The following is a 21,308-nucleotide window of genomic DNA, read 5'->3' as shown; positions in this document are numbered from 1 at the left end:
TTTGAGATCATTACTCAGAGGTTAAACCAGGTACAACAATATATATACATATATATATATATATATATATATATATATATATATATATATATATATATATATATATATGTGTGTATTTAATTGAAGGTATGTGATGCATACAGAGATGGCATGTCTATATTTAAGGATTTAAAGGGTTGGTTTGGACATGCTATTTTAGCATCTGCCACATGTGTTTCTAACCATCCAGTAGTCCAGCACTGGTAATAAGTCCAACAGAAAAAGTTTTTGGTATTAAAAAAAAAAAAAAAAAAAAAAAAAAAAAACCTGCAAGAAAGTATTGTTTTAGGCATGTGGAATCTGGGAAAGTCAGTGGATGGTGTTGCTACTTCAACGCTTTCAGTTCTGATGGGAACTCAAGGTTTCACCTTATCTTAGCACTGTTTGATAACGTATGCAGTCGTAAATCATGTTGGAACCGCATGGGACTACCTGACTTTTGTGTGTTTTTAGATATATGTTTTAGACATAGATGATTTGATAGTACACAAGTAATAACATTCATTTCAGTAGTTATTAATTTTCACATGTATTTATATTTCATGTACATTAATTATTGCTCTTACAAAAAAAAAAAAAACACTTGCTAAAGCCAGTGCCAATTGTCCTCCCCCCTTTAATGAACACGAAAACTCACGAAAACTCACGAAAACTCAGAAAAATTCACTAAAACTCACGAAAACTCACAAACTCCAACACTTGCCACAAGTCCTTTATCATTTCTCTCACATCGTTAAAGATGATCACCTCCTGTGCAGCTGGCTTTACAATACAGATACGGAATGGTTTGTGTTTTATGTTTTTTTTTTTTTTTTTATTGAGCAGACAATTCGAGAGTTTGAAGACATTTATGATATTCGAGATCCCTGGATCAGACGTGAGAGAGTATGTATTGATTAATGTTATACTGGTATTGCATTGTTATATACAGCAGCCTTCACACCTGTGATTAATGTTATACTGGTATTGCGTTGTTATATACAGCAGCCTTCACACCTGTAATTAATGTTATACTGGTATTGCATTGTTTTATACATCAGTCTCTTCTAGGGGCCTGGTATGTGAAACGAGTTATATTGATCTTGCAGTTTCTATTGGACAATCCCTCTGACAAAATCACACCATCACAGTTGAACCTCCTGATCTGTTAGGACTGGGCTAGGCAACCACTTCCTTCCAATTCCATTGCAGAGCTTTGGTCCCTAGTTATTGAAATGATCTACAGAAAGCTACCTGTTATAATTAAGGACCTGGTTGGTCCTGCAGGGATGGACTGGAAAAGCCAAGATTGCCCTCCTCTGGCCTGGAAGGGATGATTCCTTCAGTTCTAGATCTTTTGACTATCCAGGTTTGCAGTAGAACACCGCATGGTGGTGTTCCACATTCATCAGTCTGACATATTTTCTTAAGGTCATTGCCTTGATTCTGAAACTGTTTGTTAGTTCCTAACTGTAAGTCATTTACAAGGCGCTCTCAAACAGTTCATATTCAAACAGTTCATATATCCAAATCAAGGGATTGAGTACGTTTGTAATATGTCACATTTCACTGACTTGTACGGCTTTGCAAAGTATATTTCTTTCAGTCAGGACAGCTGGTGTATTTATTATATGAGAGAATACAAACTGTTGACATAAGTGTGTATCACAGCACCTTAAATTGCTTGGTTACGGTGCTCGTCCTTGCCTTTCGAGGCACGTGGTGCAGCCTCGGTTTTGATTCACATATCCCAGCCTGTGCTGAAAGAGGAAGGGGGCAGTTCGACTGCCATTCCCCAGGCAAGACTGAAAATCTGGTGGAGATTGGTGCGGAGGAAGGATATATTCAACATGGAATAAAAACAACAATCTATAAAAAAAGAGTACAGCCTTAAACCTGTACATTTATTGTATGTTATTATTATTTTTTTTTTACAAATGTTTTACTATATATATATATATATATATATATATATATATATATATATATATATATATATATATATATAAAGGTGTTTCAGTATTAGATTTACCAATATGCCTAAAATTTGTGAAAATCTAAACAATAAAAACATACTTCATTAGAAATAGTTTGAGTCTGTACTTTATTCCTCTCTCAAAATGAAGTCGATCAATCAATTTTGTGTTTGTTTTCTAACAGGGGAGTAGAGGTGGAGACTTTAGCTTGCTTCTTGCATCTTTTGAAGCAATGGCAATGAAGCTTGACACTACAATAAATGAAGAAGTCAGAGTAAGGGAATCTATGGGTTACAGCCTATACAGTATGCATATTTATTTTCTATGTTCTTCTTTCCACCCTTAATGGCTTTCTTTTGTTATGATCGTCACAAAAAACAAGTTACTGCATTAAAAAAAGAAACACCTGCTACTTTAATAGTTAAACTTTTTTCATATAACTTTCAGATTTGATCACACATTTGTGTAGCTTCTTGATTTAAACTTTCTGTATTTCCTTTTATTCAGATACTGGAGTCTTTGGCCAGTGTAAGTAGAAACATACTAGTGGAATGCAACCATGACCTTTATTATAAATGTTTGTGTGTGTGTGTGTCTATATATATATATATATATATATATATATATATATATATATATATATATATATATATATATATATATATTGAGATTGTTTTTGAGGTTTGCAAGTTCAAAAAAAAATACACTTTAAGTTAATTCAGGTTCACCTAACCTTAATTGACAGTTTTGTTATGCAATGTGCCAGGCAATATGAAAAATAATCCGTTAAAACCCCCCAAATAACTGAAGAGAAAATCTGTCTCTTGCACTGGACCCACCTATCATATATAAATATATAAATATATATACAGTGCCTTGCAGAAGTATTCAGACCCCTGACCAATTCTCTCATATTACTGAATTACAAATGGTACATTGAAATTTCGTTCTGTTTGATTTTTTTTTTTTAAAACACTGAAACTCAGAATCAATTATTGTAAGGTGACATTGGTTTTATGTTGGAAAATATTTTTAAGAAAAATAAAAAACTGAAATATCTTGCTTGCATAAGTATTCAACCCCTGTGCTGTGGAAGCTCCCAGTTTGCACCGATGAAAGAAATTGCCCTAACGAGGACACAATTACCTTACCATTGGCCTCCACCTGTGAACCATTAAAGTAGCTGTCACATTTTCTGGATAAAAACCCTACTGTTGAAGGATCATTGGTAAGGCTATGAATCTGAGGGAAAATGAAGACCAAATAGCATTATACAGAAGTTAGAGATAAAGTAATACAAATGCATAGATTAGGGAAAGGGTACAAAATAATATCCAAGTGTTTGGATATCCCAGTGAGCACAGTTGGATCAATAATCAGGAAGTGGAAGCTGCATCACACCACCCAGGCACTGCCAAGAAAAGGCCGTCCCTCAAAACTCAGCGCTCAAACAAGAAGGAGACTTGTGAGAGAAGCCACAGAGAGGCCAACAATCACTTTGAAGGAGCTACAGAGTTCAGTGGCTGGGAGTGGAGTAATGGTGCACCAGTCAACCATATCAAGAGCTCTGCATAACACTGGCCTGTATGGGAGGGTGGCAAGAAAGAAGCCGTTACTCAAAAAGTACCATCTGAAAGCACGTCTGGAGTTTGCCAGAAAGCATGAGAGTGACCCAGCTGCGATGTGGGAAAAGGTTTTGTGGTCAGATGAGACCAAGATAGAGCTTTTTGGCCAAAACTCAAAGTGCTATGTGTGGCGCAAACCTAACACTGCCCATGCCTCAAGACACACCATCCCTACAGTGAAGTATGGTGGTGGCAGCATCATGCTGTGGGGATGCTTCTCATCAGCAGGGACTGGGCATCTTGTTACAATTGAAGGAAGAATGGATGGAGCAAAATACAGGAAAATACTGCAAGAGAATCTGCTTCAGTCTGCTAAAAAACTGAAGCTTGGGAGGAAATTCACCTTTCAGCAGGACAATGATCCCAAGCACAAGGCCAAAGCAACATTGGAGTGGCTCAAGAACAAAAAGGTGAATGTCCTACAGTGGCCCAGTCAAAGTCCTGATCTCAATCCCATTGAGAATCTGTGGCACTATTTGAAAATTGTGGTCCACAAGCGTCGTCCAACCAACCTGAACAACCTGGAGCAAATCTGCCAAGAAGAATGGGCCAAAATCACTCCGACACTGTGTGCAAAGCTGGTACATACTTACCCCAAAAGACTTAAAGCTGTTATTGCAGTGAAAGGTGGCTCTACCAAATATTAATGTGTGGGGGTTGAATACTTATGCAAGCAAGATATTTCAGTTTTTTTTATTTTTCTTAAAAATATTTCCCAACATAAAACCAATGTCACCTTACAGTAATTGATTTTGAGTTTAAGTGTTTTAAAATAAAATATCGAACAGAACGAAATTTCAATGTACCATTTGTAATTCAGTAATATGAGAGAATTGGTCAGGGGTCTGAACTTTTGCAAGGCACTGGTGCATATATATATATATATATATATATATATATATATATATATATATATATATATAGAGTGTTATTTAAATATTGTCAGGAAAACAGGGCATAGCCAGTCACTTGTTGTGTCTGCTAATAAAGCCATGCACACACACTCTTCAGCAACAATCCACACAGTGCTGATGAATGAGACCGAGCACCAGCCAATCCAGTCATGCCAAGCCAGGTTTTCTTGTTTATTGTACATGAATTATTCTAAGCTTCCATGGAATGGTTACAGTGTAGGTAAAAGATGTGCTTTGATTTGCATAAGGCATTCTGACTTCATGAGTTGCCTGTCATATTTCAATGCTGATTTGGAGGAATAGTTTTCTGTGAGATATAAATCATACCAATTACTACATTTGACTTAAAATCAGGAATTTGTAAATCAGAAATATAATATTTATACTTTTTTTTGTAAATGTAAGTGCCGTACTGCTGTTTTATAAATATAAATCAGGAAAAAAAAAAAAAAAAAAAAAAAAAAAAATATATATATATATATATATATATATATATATATATATGCGGTATAATCCAAGCTATACTCTTTATATTGTCTTACTTGCATTTATATTGTCTTACTTGCGTTTATATTGTTTTACTTGTCACTGTTAATTTTCTTTTCTGCCTGACAGTGGCTGGAGAATGAGGCAGAGCACACAGAAATGGTAATTGTCCAGTGAAAAGGATATTAAGTTAAAGGCAGATGAACACAATTTCCCAGGCTAGTTAGACAGTAACACAAATAAATCCCTTTGCTGAAGTAGCAATTGCATAAAAGCAAAGTATAATCAGAATTAATAATCACTAAAGTGCAGTTGCAAATATTTGGAGCTGTGAATTCTGTGAAATAAAACAGTGCCTCATTGGTATGAGATACTGGGACTGATTTCAAATTTCTGTATTTGAGCCTCCTTACAAGAGGGGGTTAATATGGATTGATCATGCTTTTGTCATCTTTTATCTCTGGGACTTTCTGTTTCACCAGCTAAAACCCTTACAGCTGTACAACCTGGAGAAATCTGTTGATAATCTTAATCTTGCCCATTGACCTTTTCTTCAAAATGGCTGACTGGCCTGGCAGCCATTTTTTAAGTTTAGAATGCGAAACCTAAACCCCAAAACAGCTGAATGGACAAATTACCTTTCATATAAACCCTTCAGATTGTGCCTAATTCTTTTTTTCTTTTTTTCTTTTTTTTTAATTTACTTCCTGCATTTGTAATTGCTTTAAAAAAACGCTGAAGGGTTTCTTCAAATTGTAGTTACTGATCACCTCCAAAATGCCATGGCTATTAGTATTAATGATATATTACCTATACTGAAGGCTTTACAGACAGTAGTTCTCATTATTGTTTGTATTTACCTCGAAGCACTATAGTATAGCAAATATATTCCTCTTCAGGCAGATTCGGAAGAGGCTGCTTCTAATGTATATGATGCTCAGCCCTCCCTGGATGAGGAAATAGTGATTCATCAAATTGTCAGACTAGTGAAAGGCTTTCAGAGCCTTGATGCTCTAAAGAACCGTGTCAGAGACCTGTCACAGTACAGATTCACAACCACGACGTAAGTACCAGGCAAAATCAACTTTAATAACCATTTTCAGATTTTGTTAGGACAGAAACAGCTTGTTGGTGTTAATCAATGGGTGAAGACAGTGCCTGCTTGGTTAAAGGGTTGATCATCCATATTTTCAAGCACTGACTCAATCGTAAATGCCTAGAGAGCTGTGTGTCATGGGTTAAAGAGCTGCTGTTTTTATTTTGCAGTGCGTTTCTGTCGTACTATCGCAGAGGTGACATATTTATTTTTTAAATGTGCAGAAATGTAAGATTTGGAATGCAGTCTTCCAGTTTTATCAAGTTGGCATGAGTGGTGGAGTTGTGGAGTGAAGTTCATGAATAGCAAACATTAAGAAAACAATCCCAGTTAGGCCTTGAAAGAAAACGTCAAGATTACATAGAGCATAGATGCCTCAACTGTGAAATGTAACATGTATGCATTGATACCTGTCGATTTGTTGTCCAGTTCATATCTTTTGACCAAAGTTGTGTAACATTGTAGTACCACTAATCAATTGACCATTTGCGTATGAACTGTTTTCTCTTTTGGCAGTGAAAATAAAGTGAAAGCAGTAAAACCAGAAGAGCACAAGCAAGTACAGCAAAGTAAAGTACAGCCAGCAACGCAAGGTAAGGACTGTGTTAGTGTCAGTGAACTAATATGGGTTCAATACATAATGTCTATATATTTTGGGTCAGTATGGCTGATGAAACCGTCTCCTCCTGTGCATTAGAATGAACCCTAAACTAAACCTTCACAGAGACTAGAATAGAAACCATTGAAACGCTTTGTTTGGCATTCACATAGGCAATGCACTCTGTGTAATGTAAACACGTACAGTATATACCCAGAACGGTCTTCTAGCCAAGGTTTTCCATGTGTGTGTTCAAGCCTTATTAGAACTGCATCACTCTCACTATCATTCAGATGAAGCTTGTTTATCTTTTAGTTCAGTTTCTGTATAGCAAGTATTGGCAGTGCTGAGGTCATTTACATGTATGTTGGAGGCTTGATGTAATTCTTGGGGTGAGTTTCAGCCTGCTATGTTGGTAATGGCTGTATTTATTTTTTTCATGGTTTCACATTGCCAAGCAATACGTAGTTCCTTTGAAAATGCCCATTTCTTAAAGAATAGTGTAAATATACATTTATTTATCACTTAAAAACAACTACAGCAAATGTTTGACGCACTACCTGTTACACTGCATTTAGGAACCTGGCAGCTAGTTTAGTTTGCTTCTGGTAAATGATTGAACACACTGCATAGAGCGGCACGGTTTCTTTACAAAAAGACACCCGATCGAAAATGTTTGTGCTACCGATTGCTCTGTTCAGTACAAGAAGGGAACATTTTACGTGTCTGTTGATATTTTTTAATTTGTTTATTTATTTTGTTTGATAATTCACTGATGGTGAAAATAGAATGTCTTTAAATTCCACAATTTAGCATTTAATGTTTTTCAGGTAAGCATTTACATATTTAGGAACATTTGCGTTGTAGAGAAAATGGTCAATTTTGAATTGTTATACTGTGAAATGCATTGAAATAAGCCAATTTACAGGGAAAAGAATACAGTCGTACTTATTGGCTACTTATAGACCACGTCTACCTTTCACTACATTTTGTGAATATCTTTCTCCCTCCCCACCGCATACTTTTCACCCATATGTCTCTTCTGTGGGTAAGTGGACTTCCATCACCAGGCCTTGGTTGAACTGAACTGACAGCGAGATCTTGGGCCTCACCGGTCCATCATTCAGTACCACTTCAGTGAATGCTGTGCCTCAATACTTCAAATTCGCCATTTGGTGAAATTGATTAAAAAACTAAAAAAAATAACATTGTGCGAATACGGTTACTGAGAACAAGAATATAACCTACAGGTACGCTTTCTATAGTTGCGATCAGAAATGTAATACTTTATCATTGCAGAGATAGGAGAAACATTAAAAGCCAAAATGGCAGACATGCAAAAGGTTGTTCAAAAGCCATCAAACGCATTACAGAGGTGAGTCAAGCCTAGATAAGTGTTTCTGGTTAGGTACAGTAATGTTCAGTCTGTCAATTCACATTTTACTTTATCATCTTTTACATATATTAACAGAAAAAGTGTATCCCATGGTAAAAGCATAATAAAGCATAGGAAAGGGTAGCAAAGCAAAGCATAGTAAAAGCATTGAATGCTTGAAGATGTTTTTCTGGCACCCATGCTTGTGCAACCCAAGACTGGTTCATTCAATGACCCACACTTTTCATGTGCACGTGTTAAGAAGTGATGAAGTTCCCCAAAGGTCTTCTCTCCTCTTTTTCCTTTGCAGTGTACAACAAGATCTGGCAGAAAGTAAAACTGTGAGTGTCTTGTCTTTATTGTTGTAGTGCAGGGGACACGGTCTGTTTTATTTGAATGTACATAGCAAGAAGAAAGAGAAGACAGCAGTTTGTGTCTTGTCTTTAGAAATACAGGATAGTGAAACAGGAGAAAGACATTCTCGCTGAAAGGGAGGATACAATTAAAGAAGAGCTGAGAAGAAGTAGAACTACAGTGAAGACGCTTAGTGAGGTGTGACAGTTTATCAGATCAGCAACATGGTTTGGGTTGATTGGGTTTATATAGGTACTGCTGTAGGAAACTTCACAGCTGCTGTCTCAAATAGAGTATTTAGCTTTCAATATTAACTTGCCTCCACAGTGCCACCCAGTGGCCCAGTGGTGTAAACATAGTTACATGCAATGGCTCCAAAAACATTCTTTCAATAAAAAGTAGTGTTTGGGCACTAGGGCAAATATTAATGAATAAATATCTGTTGTTTCAAGATTAGCACACCAATTAAACAGTTATTGTTATTAACTAATATCAAGATCATGTTAAACTTTTAAATTGTTGGTATACAGTACTGTATATGGGACTACAGCAGTATAATTAAACCAGTGTTTGTGTGACCTGTGGTCCTCATAATACATGGGGTCCTGTGCTATCTCCTGGTAAACTGTAGACTCTCATGAATTTGAATGTTGATTGAAGAGTTTCTCTGTTCTTCTGTAATAGGAGAAATGAAACTGATTTTAACAGTTTTGAGAAAAAGTGGTGGTCTTAGCGCAGTGGCCTTCAACAACATTGTTATTACTAATGCGCCCCTTCTCAGTTTTTTACTGAGGACCACTAGATGTGTGTAGATCCTAGATGAAAGTTTGCAATAGGACTATCGTTACATAGTAATAACAACCTATGATAACTGTCTACTGTTCTTTGAAGGTAACACCAGTTATATTTTTCACAACTGTGTGTTTTTGTTGTTTTTGACATTTCTTAAAAGCTACTATTGGCATCTTAATTAATTAAACTGCAATCCTGCTGTTAGTTGTGGTATTAGTTTTCTAAGTTTCTGTTTACAACCGTGCCGTAGGTACAGGCTCAAACAAACATCCTCGAAGCAGAGAAGCAGCAGGACCAAAAGGAGCTGAAAGCTGTTAAAATGGTAAGGAGCTAAACACTCAAATGCATTTCCTTGTTAAAAAGCAGGGCCGGCGTTTAAATATGACTGTCTTTGTTCTTTACATCATGCCTTTTGTGATTCCCTGTGTGTCTCGTTATGTTTAGGAAAAAACGATGTTGCAGAGAATGATTGCAAATGAACAATCCCTCAAACAGCCCTTAGTAAGTATTGGATTCTTTGAATTGACATTTGAGGATACTTACTACCTTGAGGGTGTTTTTATAATGTTTTTTTTTTAATTAGGTTAATATTCATCTAACACTATTCAGGTAGACCTTCTCTTTTTAATGCTTATATTGATTAAAGAGATCTTCATTTTAATGGTATTCACTCACTTCAGAAATTCAGCTTTTATGTATTAAAAAACAAAAAAAATCAAGTTTTTTATTAATATTGTGATATTGATCGAACATTTGCATTTTAACAAGATATTACCATTATACAGCTAGAAAAAAAATCTGTCTTTTGGAAAGCAGTGAAAAAAGCACAGGGGAATGCATCCTGAAAAGTGCTTGTGATCTAACTGGAGGAAAGATTGAGAATCTTGGGGCGACGGCCGGTGTCGCAGAACAAGTCAAGTTCCCTGCTTGTGTAGTTTCTTCTCAGGCATCCACTCCAGACTTGCCCACTGCAGTGCTACAGTAAGAGTGATACTGAGTAATAAAGATTACTGTGGTCCACCATAGTAAAAGCTCAGATAAACCCAGTAAATATACTGAAAGTTAGGTGAATCATTGCAAACAGTGGCATAATTGCAGCTGCAGTTTACTTGTGTAGCTTTGTCTTTTAAATATCTGCATATTCCATTTTGAGTATAAAATAGAAAAAAACCCAACTAAAGATGTGGCAATTACACCTCCTAGTTTTATACTTTTGTATGGTATTATAGTGATGGTTGGAAAAGCTGTAAAGAAGAGCAAGATTTCCAGATTCAGAAGGTAGCGGAGCAGTGCAAGTTGCTGTGCATCTAATTCATTTAATCAGTTCCTGTGTATTTTCAACCGTCATATAGAGGTGGTGAGGCGCTTTGGCGTCATTTACCTCTAAGCCATGCACTGGAGTCACATTGGCTAAAGCACTGTCCAAATTCTTCTTCTGAAACGTATTCTGTGCTTTTCTTTCTGCATGCGATATGTTGGTCTCAATACATGTACCATATTTATTGGTGACTGTGGCAGGCTGGCGAGTGGAAAGAGGCCCAGAGACAGACTGCAGTTCAAAAAAATAACTATTTTATTATAAATAAACACAAAAATGAAAGGGCACAAGGGCCAAAACAAAGCAATTTAAACACAAAAAAGATAAAAAGCAAAACTTACAAAAATAACAGTTTCCAGGCTGGGCAATGCCTTCACTGGATTCAAACTTTCTAAACAACCAAAGAAAAAACAACCTGCTTCCTCAGCTCCCTCTCCCCAAATGAGAAGCAGAGGCCTCCTTTTATATCAGGTGGCTGGGCGCTGATTGATCGTTAATCAACCTAATCAACTAATCAACCCCAGCCACCTGAACATAATAAACCCAGGCAGGTAGGGGAAGTTAACCCCATCCCTGCCAATTTAAAGGGCAGAGCTTTGCTCTGCCACAGTGACATTTTTGTGAATAGTGTATCTTATGCAATGACCAAGTTAATGTAACCCTTCAATGCTAGTTCAAAGGAGAAAAAAAAACTGCAATTACATTTAAAGAAGAGTAGAACATATTTTTCCATTACTCCAGCGTATGTGATGTAATGGCACCACTTCAAATTCATCATTTTAATTAAGTTTTTTTTTTTTTTCATCAATGTATATGCTGTCCTCTGGTGTCATACCAGGCCAGCAGTGTAAAGAAGATGTAAATGACCTGAACTCAATTGTCAAGGCCGTGTAACAGATAGATATATGACCAATGGAACCCTAAAGTCAAATTTACTCATTTTGATTCTGCAGGAAAAGAAAATTGTGTTGCTTGAGAAAGAGCATGGAATGCTTAAGGAGCAACTGAGAAAATACTCAAAGATAGGGGTTAGGGTTAATGTCATTACCTTGGTAAAACTACAAGCAAACTAGAGACATTTTTCGGCTTTATACGTTTATTGGTGTCATTAATATAAACAATGATTTGGTGGACAGAATAAAATTGTATTTCTTCTATTAAAATAGTAATAGTAGTTCTATTTTAAAGTTTCTGTTCTTTTTTGAGAAGCTTTACTTTCATTAAATATTTGTTTTATGGGGTAGTTTATTAAAAATATACAAGTTATTTAATTATTCTGTAAGTAGATCAAACTGATCCAGCTTGACTGATTCCATTGTCTACACCCGTTTCATTGGAAGTTGACATATTTAACCCCTCCACACACAAGATGAAAAGAAATCTATGTAGGATAAATTGTTATGTTTCAAAAGTCTCTGAAGTAGCAAAAAGTGTACTGTATGTGTGTAGGAAACTGTATATTATAATTCATAGTCAGGTAACAACAGAATCATTTCTGTCTCTTTTTGTTACTATAGGAGACTAGTGTTGTGGCTAAAGAGGTAGTGTCCATTACAAATGAAAGCAAAGTAACCAATGGGAAGAAGCTGGCTGGAAAGTCATCAGTGAAGGGAGATAAACAAGCTCAGAAGAGGGACCAGTCAGAGGAGCTGCAGCCCACAGCTACCAGCAGTGAAGAGCCTGAGGCAGAGGTGAAAACTGCTGAGGCAAAGGAAGAAAGTACCGGAGAGGCAGAAGCAAAGGGATCAAAAAAGATAAAAGAAGGAACCGAGCAAAGACCCAAACAACCAAAGGTTAAGGATGAAGCAGAACCCAAAGAGGTCACTCAGAAAACAGGTACTCAGGAGAAAGCTGGTGACTCCAGGGGCAAGGGTGATCTTTCGAAACTCAGGGAGAAAGAAAAAAGAAAAACGAGTCTGTCTGAGGAGGAGAGTTCACCTCAAACAAAACCCTGTCCCGCACTGGAAGAGAAAGCGAAAAGAATTACCTCACAGAGTGCAGTGCCTGTGGATTCACGTAAAAGAGAAAGCTGTGAAACCATTTCATCTGACAGAGATGTGAATCCAGCCGTGGAAGATAAAAATAAAGTCATTTCACCAGAAGCTGCAGGGCTGGAGGAAGAATCTCAATTTGAAAAGGAAGAAAGAACTTCAGCACTAACTAAACAGGTTATAGAAACAGAAGAATTTCATAAACCGAAGGAGAAAACAAAAAGTGAAATGTCTTTAGAAGAAAAAGAAAAAGGGAAAGCAGGAGGAGGGGATCTTGTTTCGAAGCACAAAAAGGAGAATGAGGAAATTCCACTTGAGAAAGAGGAATTTTGGGATCAGAAGGAGAAAAAGACAAGTGAAATCCTGATCACAAATAAAGAAAGCGAACACCAGCTTCGTAAAGAGAAATCTCTTGTACGCAAAAAAGAAAAGGACCAAATTCCACTCAAGAAGAAAGAGGAATCTCGGGGACAGAAGGGAGAAAAAGAACCACTTGTGAAAGAGGAATGTCAGAAACAAAATGAGAAAAAAATTAGTGAAACAGAAAAAGATATCCGGGCTAGAAATGATACACCTCCGGAAAACATGGAGGAAAAGGACAAAATGCAACCAGAGAAGGAGGAATCTTGGGAAAGAAAGGAGACGAGTGAAAAGAAAGAGAAACAGAAAGATCAGTGGATGGAAACGGAGATATCACCGGAACTGAAAGAGAAACAAAAAGGGGGTGTCCCAGAACATAAAGAAAAACTGAGCGACGTTCAGAGTGACCGAGAAGAAACCCCGGAACCATCAATTACTGATCAAGAGCCTAAAGGAGACGAGGAAAGCAAAGAGAAATACAATGGATGCATCCAGAGTGACAGAGAAGAAACCCCAGAACCACCAATTACTGATCAAGAGCCTAAAGGAGACGAGGGAAGCAAAGAGAAATACGAGGGATGCATCCAGAGCTCGGTTTCAATTGAACACAGTGAAGAGGAAGAACAGTTTAGAACAAGCCCTGAGAAGACGAGCATTGCCAAAACCAAACATCCAGCAGAGAAAGGGCCTGGTAGAGAACACTTGGAGGAACAATCCACTCCAGGAAGACCGGCTTCTTCAGAACTGGCATTCCCAACCGCAATTTTAGTAATGGTAGGTTTTTTTTGTTTGTACTTTTTTACTTATTTTTTACTTATGGTGATAGTTATTTTTGAAGTACACAGGGCTAACAACATAATTCCTGTTGATCTTATTTCATATTTACTGCCATCATTTCATAGCTCTCACATTCTCCACAAGCTAGGGACAAATTAAAAGAAATGGAAACAGTCCTACCTGCAGGAACGAGCAAGGAGGTGCCGTTCGGGAAAAGAGGGATGGTGCCGCTGAGCAATGCTTTTTGCTTCAGTTACATCTGGCATGGCTATGTATGTGTTGCAGTGCCTCTGAACAAGGAAGTTGACAAACTTGTAAATACAGCGATGAACTAAGGTTTTATGCACCCCAAACGCATTGCCAACTACCTGTACTCAGCTGAGGATGCCAGCCTGTACAGAGCAATAGCCACTTTGCACTGGCATAGGAGGTAGTACATAATTTCTTTTTGGCTGCATATCTTCCTTTACCAGTTCCACTATAGTGCTGAATGTTGTCCTGGTGACGTGAAAGGACTCTGCCCACAGCAGATCTGAAAGAGTGATGCAGCACAACCTCTTCTCACCAGCAAGATGGACATGTATGTGTCCAAACCATCCTTATACTAGCCATTGGCATTAGATAACAAGGCATAAAGATTTGCTGGTAAAGGATGCTTGGAGGTTCAATCTTGTAGGAAAATGTAAGATCTACAAAATAATGGTAATACATATAAGATTTACTGGAATTATTTTGTTCTATGTTCTTTAAGTGTTGTTGGTTTTGTTAAGCAGATACAGTGTATTTAAAGGCATAACATAATACCAGTTATTGCTGTTTTTTCAAACAGTCATGTAACATTCTAAACAGTATTAAGAGCAAAGAGCAAAGGAAAATTTCTTGGTGATGCAATGACAAAATGACATTGCTGACAAAAGGGTTCCAGTAGTTAACCTTGAGGTCTTGTTTTGAGGAATATCCAGTCTAGCATATGTTTCATATGCAGTAGTCTGTAATGTCCACAGACTCATGAAAATAAACTGGATAAGGAGAGAGGTCATCTTAGTAACTTTCTTCTAGTGGGTGTAGTATGTCAGATTGAAATTGATGTAGAAGCAGGAGATATCAATAAAATAATCACATGATTCAAAATGATATCGCAATACCAATGCACATGGTATCTGCTGTAGTTTTCTTTTGTTGAGAATTTAGATTTGGCACATTTAACACTACCTTGGCTGACATGTTTGTCTCTGTGATGAAGGTGACTATATTGTGGATTTAATTCTCTCTCACACCTTCATTCAGCCCTCATCGTCACAAGAGGAAGTCGTGTCTTATAAAAGGACAGAGGCTAAAGGACCCGTCAGATTGAGGTGAACAAACATAGAAAAGCTGTTTGTTGTACTATTTTGAATTAAAAGCATGTTGGTGTAAATGTTTCCATGGGTCTAATCTAATCAGAAAAGGGTTTATTCATGTAATCAATTACACATAATTATTTAGGGCTCCTCTCTCAGGAGATACGGTATAGTAAAACATAAATACATTGCAGGGGGGTAGTTAGAAGTGAATGAGTACAAATTAAGCAACTATAGATGTAACGGTACAGTTTGAACACATTTGATTTGAGTTTCTTTTTAAAATGATATTGCCATAGTGCTAACCATGTGATGCTTGCCTTGTGAAAAGTGTATACATTCAGTTTGTTGTATTTTATTATATTTTAAATATAAACAGACACATGACTGAGTGTGTGCATCATCCACACTGAATCGTAAATACAGTATAAGGGGTTGGATAGGAAATAGAAACACTTGCAGAAGCACACAGGTTTTGTCCCACACATGCTGAAATGATAAAGCTTTTGTGCAAATCAGATCAATGGCCTATACTGTACTGTTAATAAGGCAGTTTTTCTGCATGTGCTTTTCTGGCACAAAATCCACTCTGGTAATTCCAGACTAATATTTTGTTTGTGCATTTCAAGGCCCTTGCCTCCTGTTACTGACAGACATTCAGCAAGGAGAGACCTCTTGAGAGAACACCCTGAAGAGACCCTGCCTGTAAGTCAGAAGGTGGCGTTCATCTCAGTAGAGAATCCAGAAGGAAGGCCCCTTCCTGACACCAAGAGGAAGCAGCTGTTACCCCTCCCGCAGCCGGTGCCAGTCAAGACGTTTTGTGATAAGGTAAAGACTGACATGAATAGGCTGGCTTTTACTCTATCAAGCATGTTTAAAAACTGTCTTATAAATATGCTGTGTTCTAAACAGGCTTTCCTTTCTTGCTGGTTATCTTAATAGTAGGGACTATTGGAAAACACAGATTGTCCCTTGTTAGGGTGACCATATGGCTATGTGTTCACCAGGACAGTTCTGGTTCATGTTACTTTCTCAGGTGCCACACACTTGTCTGTTTTCTTTAAGAGAATCAGGACTACGCTTACCGGAATGCATTGTGATGTGATTTTAAAAACTCAAACTGCCCCTGAGAACATGGAACCATATGGTCAAAAATATAGAAACCACAATTATAACATTTAACCACCAGGTGGCATGTGTTCTATCAAAAAGTATACTAACCATTCAAAACACTATTAAATATCTGCTATTAAAGGGCTGTTAACAATATAATAATGTTAAACACCCATAGTCTTTTTATAGAACAATTTGCAGGCATTATGAATCGATCAATCAATTATTTAAAAAAACAAACAAATAAAAACACATTTGTACAGTGTTGTGCATGCCTTTCTCATCTGTATTTGTTTGCAGAGCGTTCAGGTGAATCTGGTTCGCAATATTATGGACTTCGAGGTAAGAAATTTGTGTTTGATTAAATAAGTTGGACCGTACATAATGGAGTTTTAAGTGTGTCTCCATATGAACTTGAATATTACCAAATGTTCTATTTAACCATTCATCCCTGATTATGTCCGTGCATAGTCACAGAAATAGACTTCTAGTAGTGTATATGTCAAGACGATATGAAGCTTGGTTATAGTATAGAAACTTGTTGTGCTGGTACTGTTTGAGTTACTCGGTTGTGGATGTTTTATTAACAGTCAAAGCTAGACTCCCTTGAAAGAGACATTGGCAAGCTGCTCTATACACTTTCAAAAGGTCCGCACAGAAAGGTTAGTACATTTTTATAAACATGTACATATACCTTATGAAAGAGCTGATCACATGTTTCAAAGCTGGACAGAGAAATAGAATAGAAATGCGAATAGGGGTGAAGGGTCAGGAAGAGCAGCCAGTACGTCACTGATTGTTCTGGAGCTATACAGGACGTGAAGTCTCCACCTTTGAAACACCAGTGCATGTGTTAATGAAGCCAGCAGTGTTTTTAAATAGTGCAGTGTGAGTGTTGTACACAGTGCTCCCAGTTCTCATTCTCTTTCTGCAGAGTGGAAAGGGAGATCTGCTTCTCCGTGCTAAACTGCTTGAGGTAAGAAATGTACATGTTTTGAGCCCTGTAAAGATTTCCATGGAGCATGGAATTTAATTTAAATTTAAAGTAGCTAAACATGCCAGAAGCATATGATATTTAAACACATGGATTATTAAAACACAGTTACACTATTCAATAGTAACTTGCCTTTTGTATACAACCACCTAAAACTAGGTGATGCAAGAGTTGATGAGCCTGACATTCGCTATATTCGGAGTTACAAGCTACCGAATCTGTCAAACGTCACCCCATTGTACAGTGTGCCAAAAGGATGAGTTAAATATAGACCTGTATTTTCCCTTATGGGCAAATAGCAGGCAAATTACTCCTCCTTAGTAAATGTATTTGCCCACAGTCCAAAATCGGGCTCCATAAACTTGTGTTGACTTGAATAATGTTGGAATCATAGTGTTCTTAACACAGAAGAGACTGGTAATGATGAGCCTGTGACTGTTTTATCAACAGTTGAAGCTGGAAGCTCTTGAAGATGCAGTGACAAAAGATCCACACAAAATGGTTAGTATTGACGTAGAAAGGCTTACTGACTTTGCCAGAATGCAGTATTTTTTTTTAAATGTTACGTCCAATGTATTTAATACTAGTGATTATATCATGTGGAAGTTATGTATTATGTATGTTGTGTGGACCATAGGCCTTTAAATACTGCCCTTTCTGGTCAGGAGGGAGATTCGCAGCTCCGATTCCATCTCTGTCACAGTGTGTTCTGGGTTTGCACTTTGTGTTGATGTTAAGAAAAAACAAAACTAAGCAGTCCTTGTTTGTACTGTAGTCTTACTGACTCAGCAAATCCTTTTTCTTTTCAATTTACTATATGGGATTTAACAAGAAGAAACATGCTTTTGCTGCGAAAAAAAAAAATTACAGATTACCTGCCCTTTCTCATGGTGAGCAGAGTTCACTTTTTTGCATATGTGTACAGTTTATAGAAAATACATTTGAAGTTTGTTTCCATACAGTTGCTACACTTTATTGTAATTGCGTTTTTTTAAAACAATAATTTAATAATCTACATTAGTGTTGCTCATACATTTAAAACAATGTACATCATTTACATGACATTTTAAATCCTGCTTGCATACTGATTTTTTTTTAACAAGATGTATTCACGATTGTAACATGAAAGCTTGATAAATAGCAGACACTAAGTAAATACAAGAAGCTGGCCATTAAACTAACATTTATTACAGAGAAAGTTTTGCAGCCGTTTTCTGACAGAGGACACATGATTGATCTTTCTGTGATCAATTATAAAGCGCCAACTGTTTCTAAGGCCCGGCCCAAATACAAGATTGACAATTTCAATGAGCCGTTATGCATCATGGGTAAGCATTTCAGAAGCTTTTCATAAGGCAGGTGTATAATAAACAGGCCTGTGTATAGGAAGGAGCTGTTTTCTTTGAAGTTCAGAGGGTGGTCATACTATTTCATAAAAAAAAAAAAAAAAAGTAATTTCTATATGAGTCTCCTTTTCTGTTCCCTTTAAATTATTACGGCAATTATAGTACAAAGTTGCAACCAGAAACAAATAGAATCAGATGCAAATGCAAGTATGAAAGTGCATGAATGCTTTTTTTTTGTGATGCATTTTGGTAATTGTGAAAGCCGCTGTGTGTTCCCGGGGCAGGGCACGTTACGTCTCTGCTCCTGCACTGGAGGGAATTTTGTGGCAGTGGTGGTATTTGTGCCAAGATTGAGGTGGTATCATGATATCACATGAGGACTAAATTAAGATGAACAAACTCAGCTCAGTTGTATTTTTCTGTATATCATTTTTTTTTTATTTTAATTGTTTTAATTATATATTTTTTAAACAGAAAGTCCAAAGTTGCTAGCGCTACCTCCACGTGTGAGATGGGTAAGTAAATAGAGAGAGACCTCCCTTGCAGTATCACAGTAAGACCTGTCTAACCCATACTGGGATTCTGTAGAATTCAGCATGATGTGTGGGTCCTGACCAAATCCCAGTTGAATTAAATGGTTTGATACCCTCTGCCACCTCTGGAACCTGTCTATCATGGAATCTGGCATGACTCCAGAGTCCCTTCTGCCTAAATTCGGTGTAAATCTGACTGTGCATTGTGGCACCAGGTCATGTATTTTGTTTCTAAGTTCAAAACTAGTATAACAATCAAAACAAAAGCAAGTTGTTGCGTGTAACTTGCATGTCCCGCCTGCGCCATTCTGAATTGTGCAGCTATTGAACAGCAAGTAAATGTCGAAACATCTACACGACAAGCCCTCTTGAAAGAAAATGTGCCCTTATCAAAATAGCTGAACGTTTACCAGAAGCAACCCAAAAAGAGCCAGGTAAAAATAGCAAGGCAAACAGTTTCCTTAAATCCTGTAGCAGGCACAGTACAAACAAGGGAACGTCTTTCGATGAGAATGGTTTAAACAGGCTTGTGCTATACTCAGGTAAAGATGATTTTTTAGGTACAGTATTTGACTTTTTACAGTAAATACAGCACACTGTCTAATCCAGCACCATGTCTAATCCATTACCCTGTCTAATCCGGCACCCTGTCTAATCCAACACCCTGTCTAATCCAGCACCCTATCTAATCCAACACCCTGTCTAATCCAACACCCTGTCTAATCCAACACCCTGTCTAATCCAGCACCCTATCTAATCCAACACCCTGTCTAATCCGGCACCCTGTCTAATCCAACACCCTGTCTAATCCAGCACCCTATCTAATCCAACACCCTGTCTAATCCAACACCCTGTCTAATCCGGCTCAATATTCCAGTCCAAAGTGATGTTGGATTGTGTAGGTTTTACTGTATTAGCTCTTGTGCTGTCAATATCTTTGTGTGAGTGATATTACACTGCGGGCATCAGATTTTCTTTTCATTTTAAATGGATCTTGCTATGCCTAGGCATTTAATCCATAATTAAAAAAAAAAAAAAAACTATGACTAAAGGGGCTTATGTGATTGCAAAGTGAAACATATCAATAATGTGCAAAGGTAGTGTGATCTGGCTGTCTGGAAGCAGAGATCGCATGCAAGCATTTGGTTCTGAGTCAGTCACTGAGGCTCAGTTCGTTTGTTGGTGCATTCTTGCAGTCATATAAATAATTATATTTAAATATGCAGTTGTATAGGTATGTTTGCAGACATATTGGCCTTAAATCTTATTAGTTTAATGTTGATCAAGCTTTTATGGATCAGCGAAGAGTTGCTATTACTATTTCAGCAGTATTGAAGTATTCTTTGCAATAAACTTGTATGTATTCATTTATTTTCAGATATCATCTATCTTTCCGAACTGAGTTAAATATAGACCTGTATTTTCCCTTATGGGCAAATAGCAGGCAAATTACTCCTCCTTAGTAAATGTATTTGCCCACAGTCCAAAATCGGGCTCCATAAACTTGTGTTGACTTGAATAATGTTGGAGTCATAGTGTTCTTAACACAGAAGAGACTGGTAATGATGAGCCTGTGACTGTTTTATCAACAGTTGAAGCTGGAAGCTCTTGAAGATGCAGTGACAAAAGATCCACACAAAATGGTTAGTATTGACGTAGAAAGGCTTACTGACTTTGCCAGAATGCAGTATCGGTATATTTTTTTTTAAATGTTACGTCCAATGTATTTAATACTAGTGATTATATCATGTGGAAGTTATGTATTATGTATGTTGTGTGGACCATAGGCCTTTAAATACTGCCCTTTCTGGTCAGGAGGGAGATTCGCAGCTCCGATTCCATCTCTGTCACAGTGTGTTCTGGGTTTGCACTTTGTGTTGATGTTAAGAAAAAACAAAACTAAGCAGTCCTTGTTTGTACTGTAGTCTTACTGACTCAGCAAATCCTTTTTCTTTCAATTTACTATATGGGATTTAACAAGAAGAAACATGCTTTTGCTGCGAAAAAAGAAAATTACAGATTACCTGCCCTTTCTCATGGTGAGCAGAGTTCACTTTTTTGCATATGTGTACAGTTTATAGAAAATACATTTGAAGTTTGTTTCCATACAGTTGCTACACTTTATTGTAATTGCGTTTTTTTAAAACAATAATTTAATAATCTACATTAGTGTTGCTCATACATTTAAAACAATGTACATCATTTACATGACATTTTAAATCCTGCTTGCATACTGATTTTTTTTTAACAAGATGTATTCACGATTGTAACATGAAAGCTTGATAAATAACAGACACTAAGT

At 37.1% G+C, this 21,308-nt stretch overlaps 1 protein-coding gene across 1 annotated transcript in view; it reads left to right on the top strand.

Moving 5' to 3' along the window:
• The first annotated feature begins 8,038 nt into the window (after positions 1–8,038).
• The window catches only part of LOC121307635 (trichohyalin-like), a 15,474-nt gene continuing 2,204 nt past the window's right edge, over positions 8,039–21,308 (top strand). The window contains exons 1-12 of the mRNA XM_041239858.1: positions 8,039–8,088; positions 8,399–8,429; positions 8,536–8,640; positions 9,485–9,556; positions 9,679–9,735; positions 12,070–13,677; positions 14,968–15,035; positions 15,650–15,848; positions 16,434–16,475; positions 17,068–17,109; positions 17,578–17,628; positions 20,599–20,649. Coding sequence (XP_041095792.1) covers positions 8,039–8,088; positions 8,399–8,429; positions 8,536–8,640; positions 9,485–9,556; positions 9,679–9,735; positions 12,070–13,677; positions 14,968–15,035; positions 15,650–15,848; positions 16,434–16,475; positions 17,068–17,109; positions 17,578–17,628; positions 20,599–20,649 — 2,376 coding nt within the window. The remainder of the gene's footprint in view (positions 8,089–8,398; positions 8,430–8,535; positions 8,641–9,484; positions 9,557–9,678; positions 9,736–12,069; positions 13,678–14,967; positions 15,036–15,649; positions 15,849–16,433; positions 16,476–17,067; positions 17,110–17,577; positions 17,629–20,598; positions 20,650–21,308) is intronic.

This window comes from Polyodon spathula, chromosome 3 (genome assembly GCF_017654505.1).
Source record: "Polyodon spathula isolate WHYD16114869_AA chromosome 3, ASM1765450v1, whole genome shotgun sequence".
Lineage (NCBI taxonomy): Eukaryota > Metazoa > Chordata > Actinopteri > Acipenseriformes > Polyodontidae > Polyodon > Polyodon spathula.
This window is presented reverse-complemented; position numbering and strand designations above follow the sequence as displayed.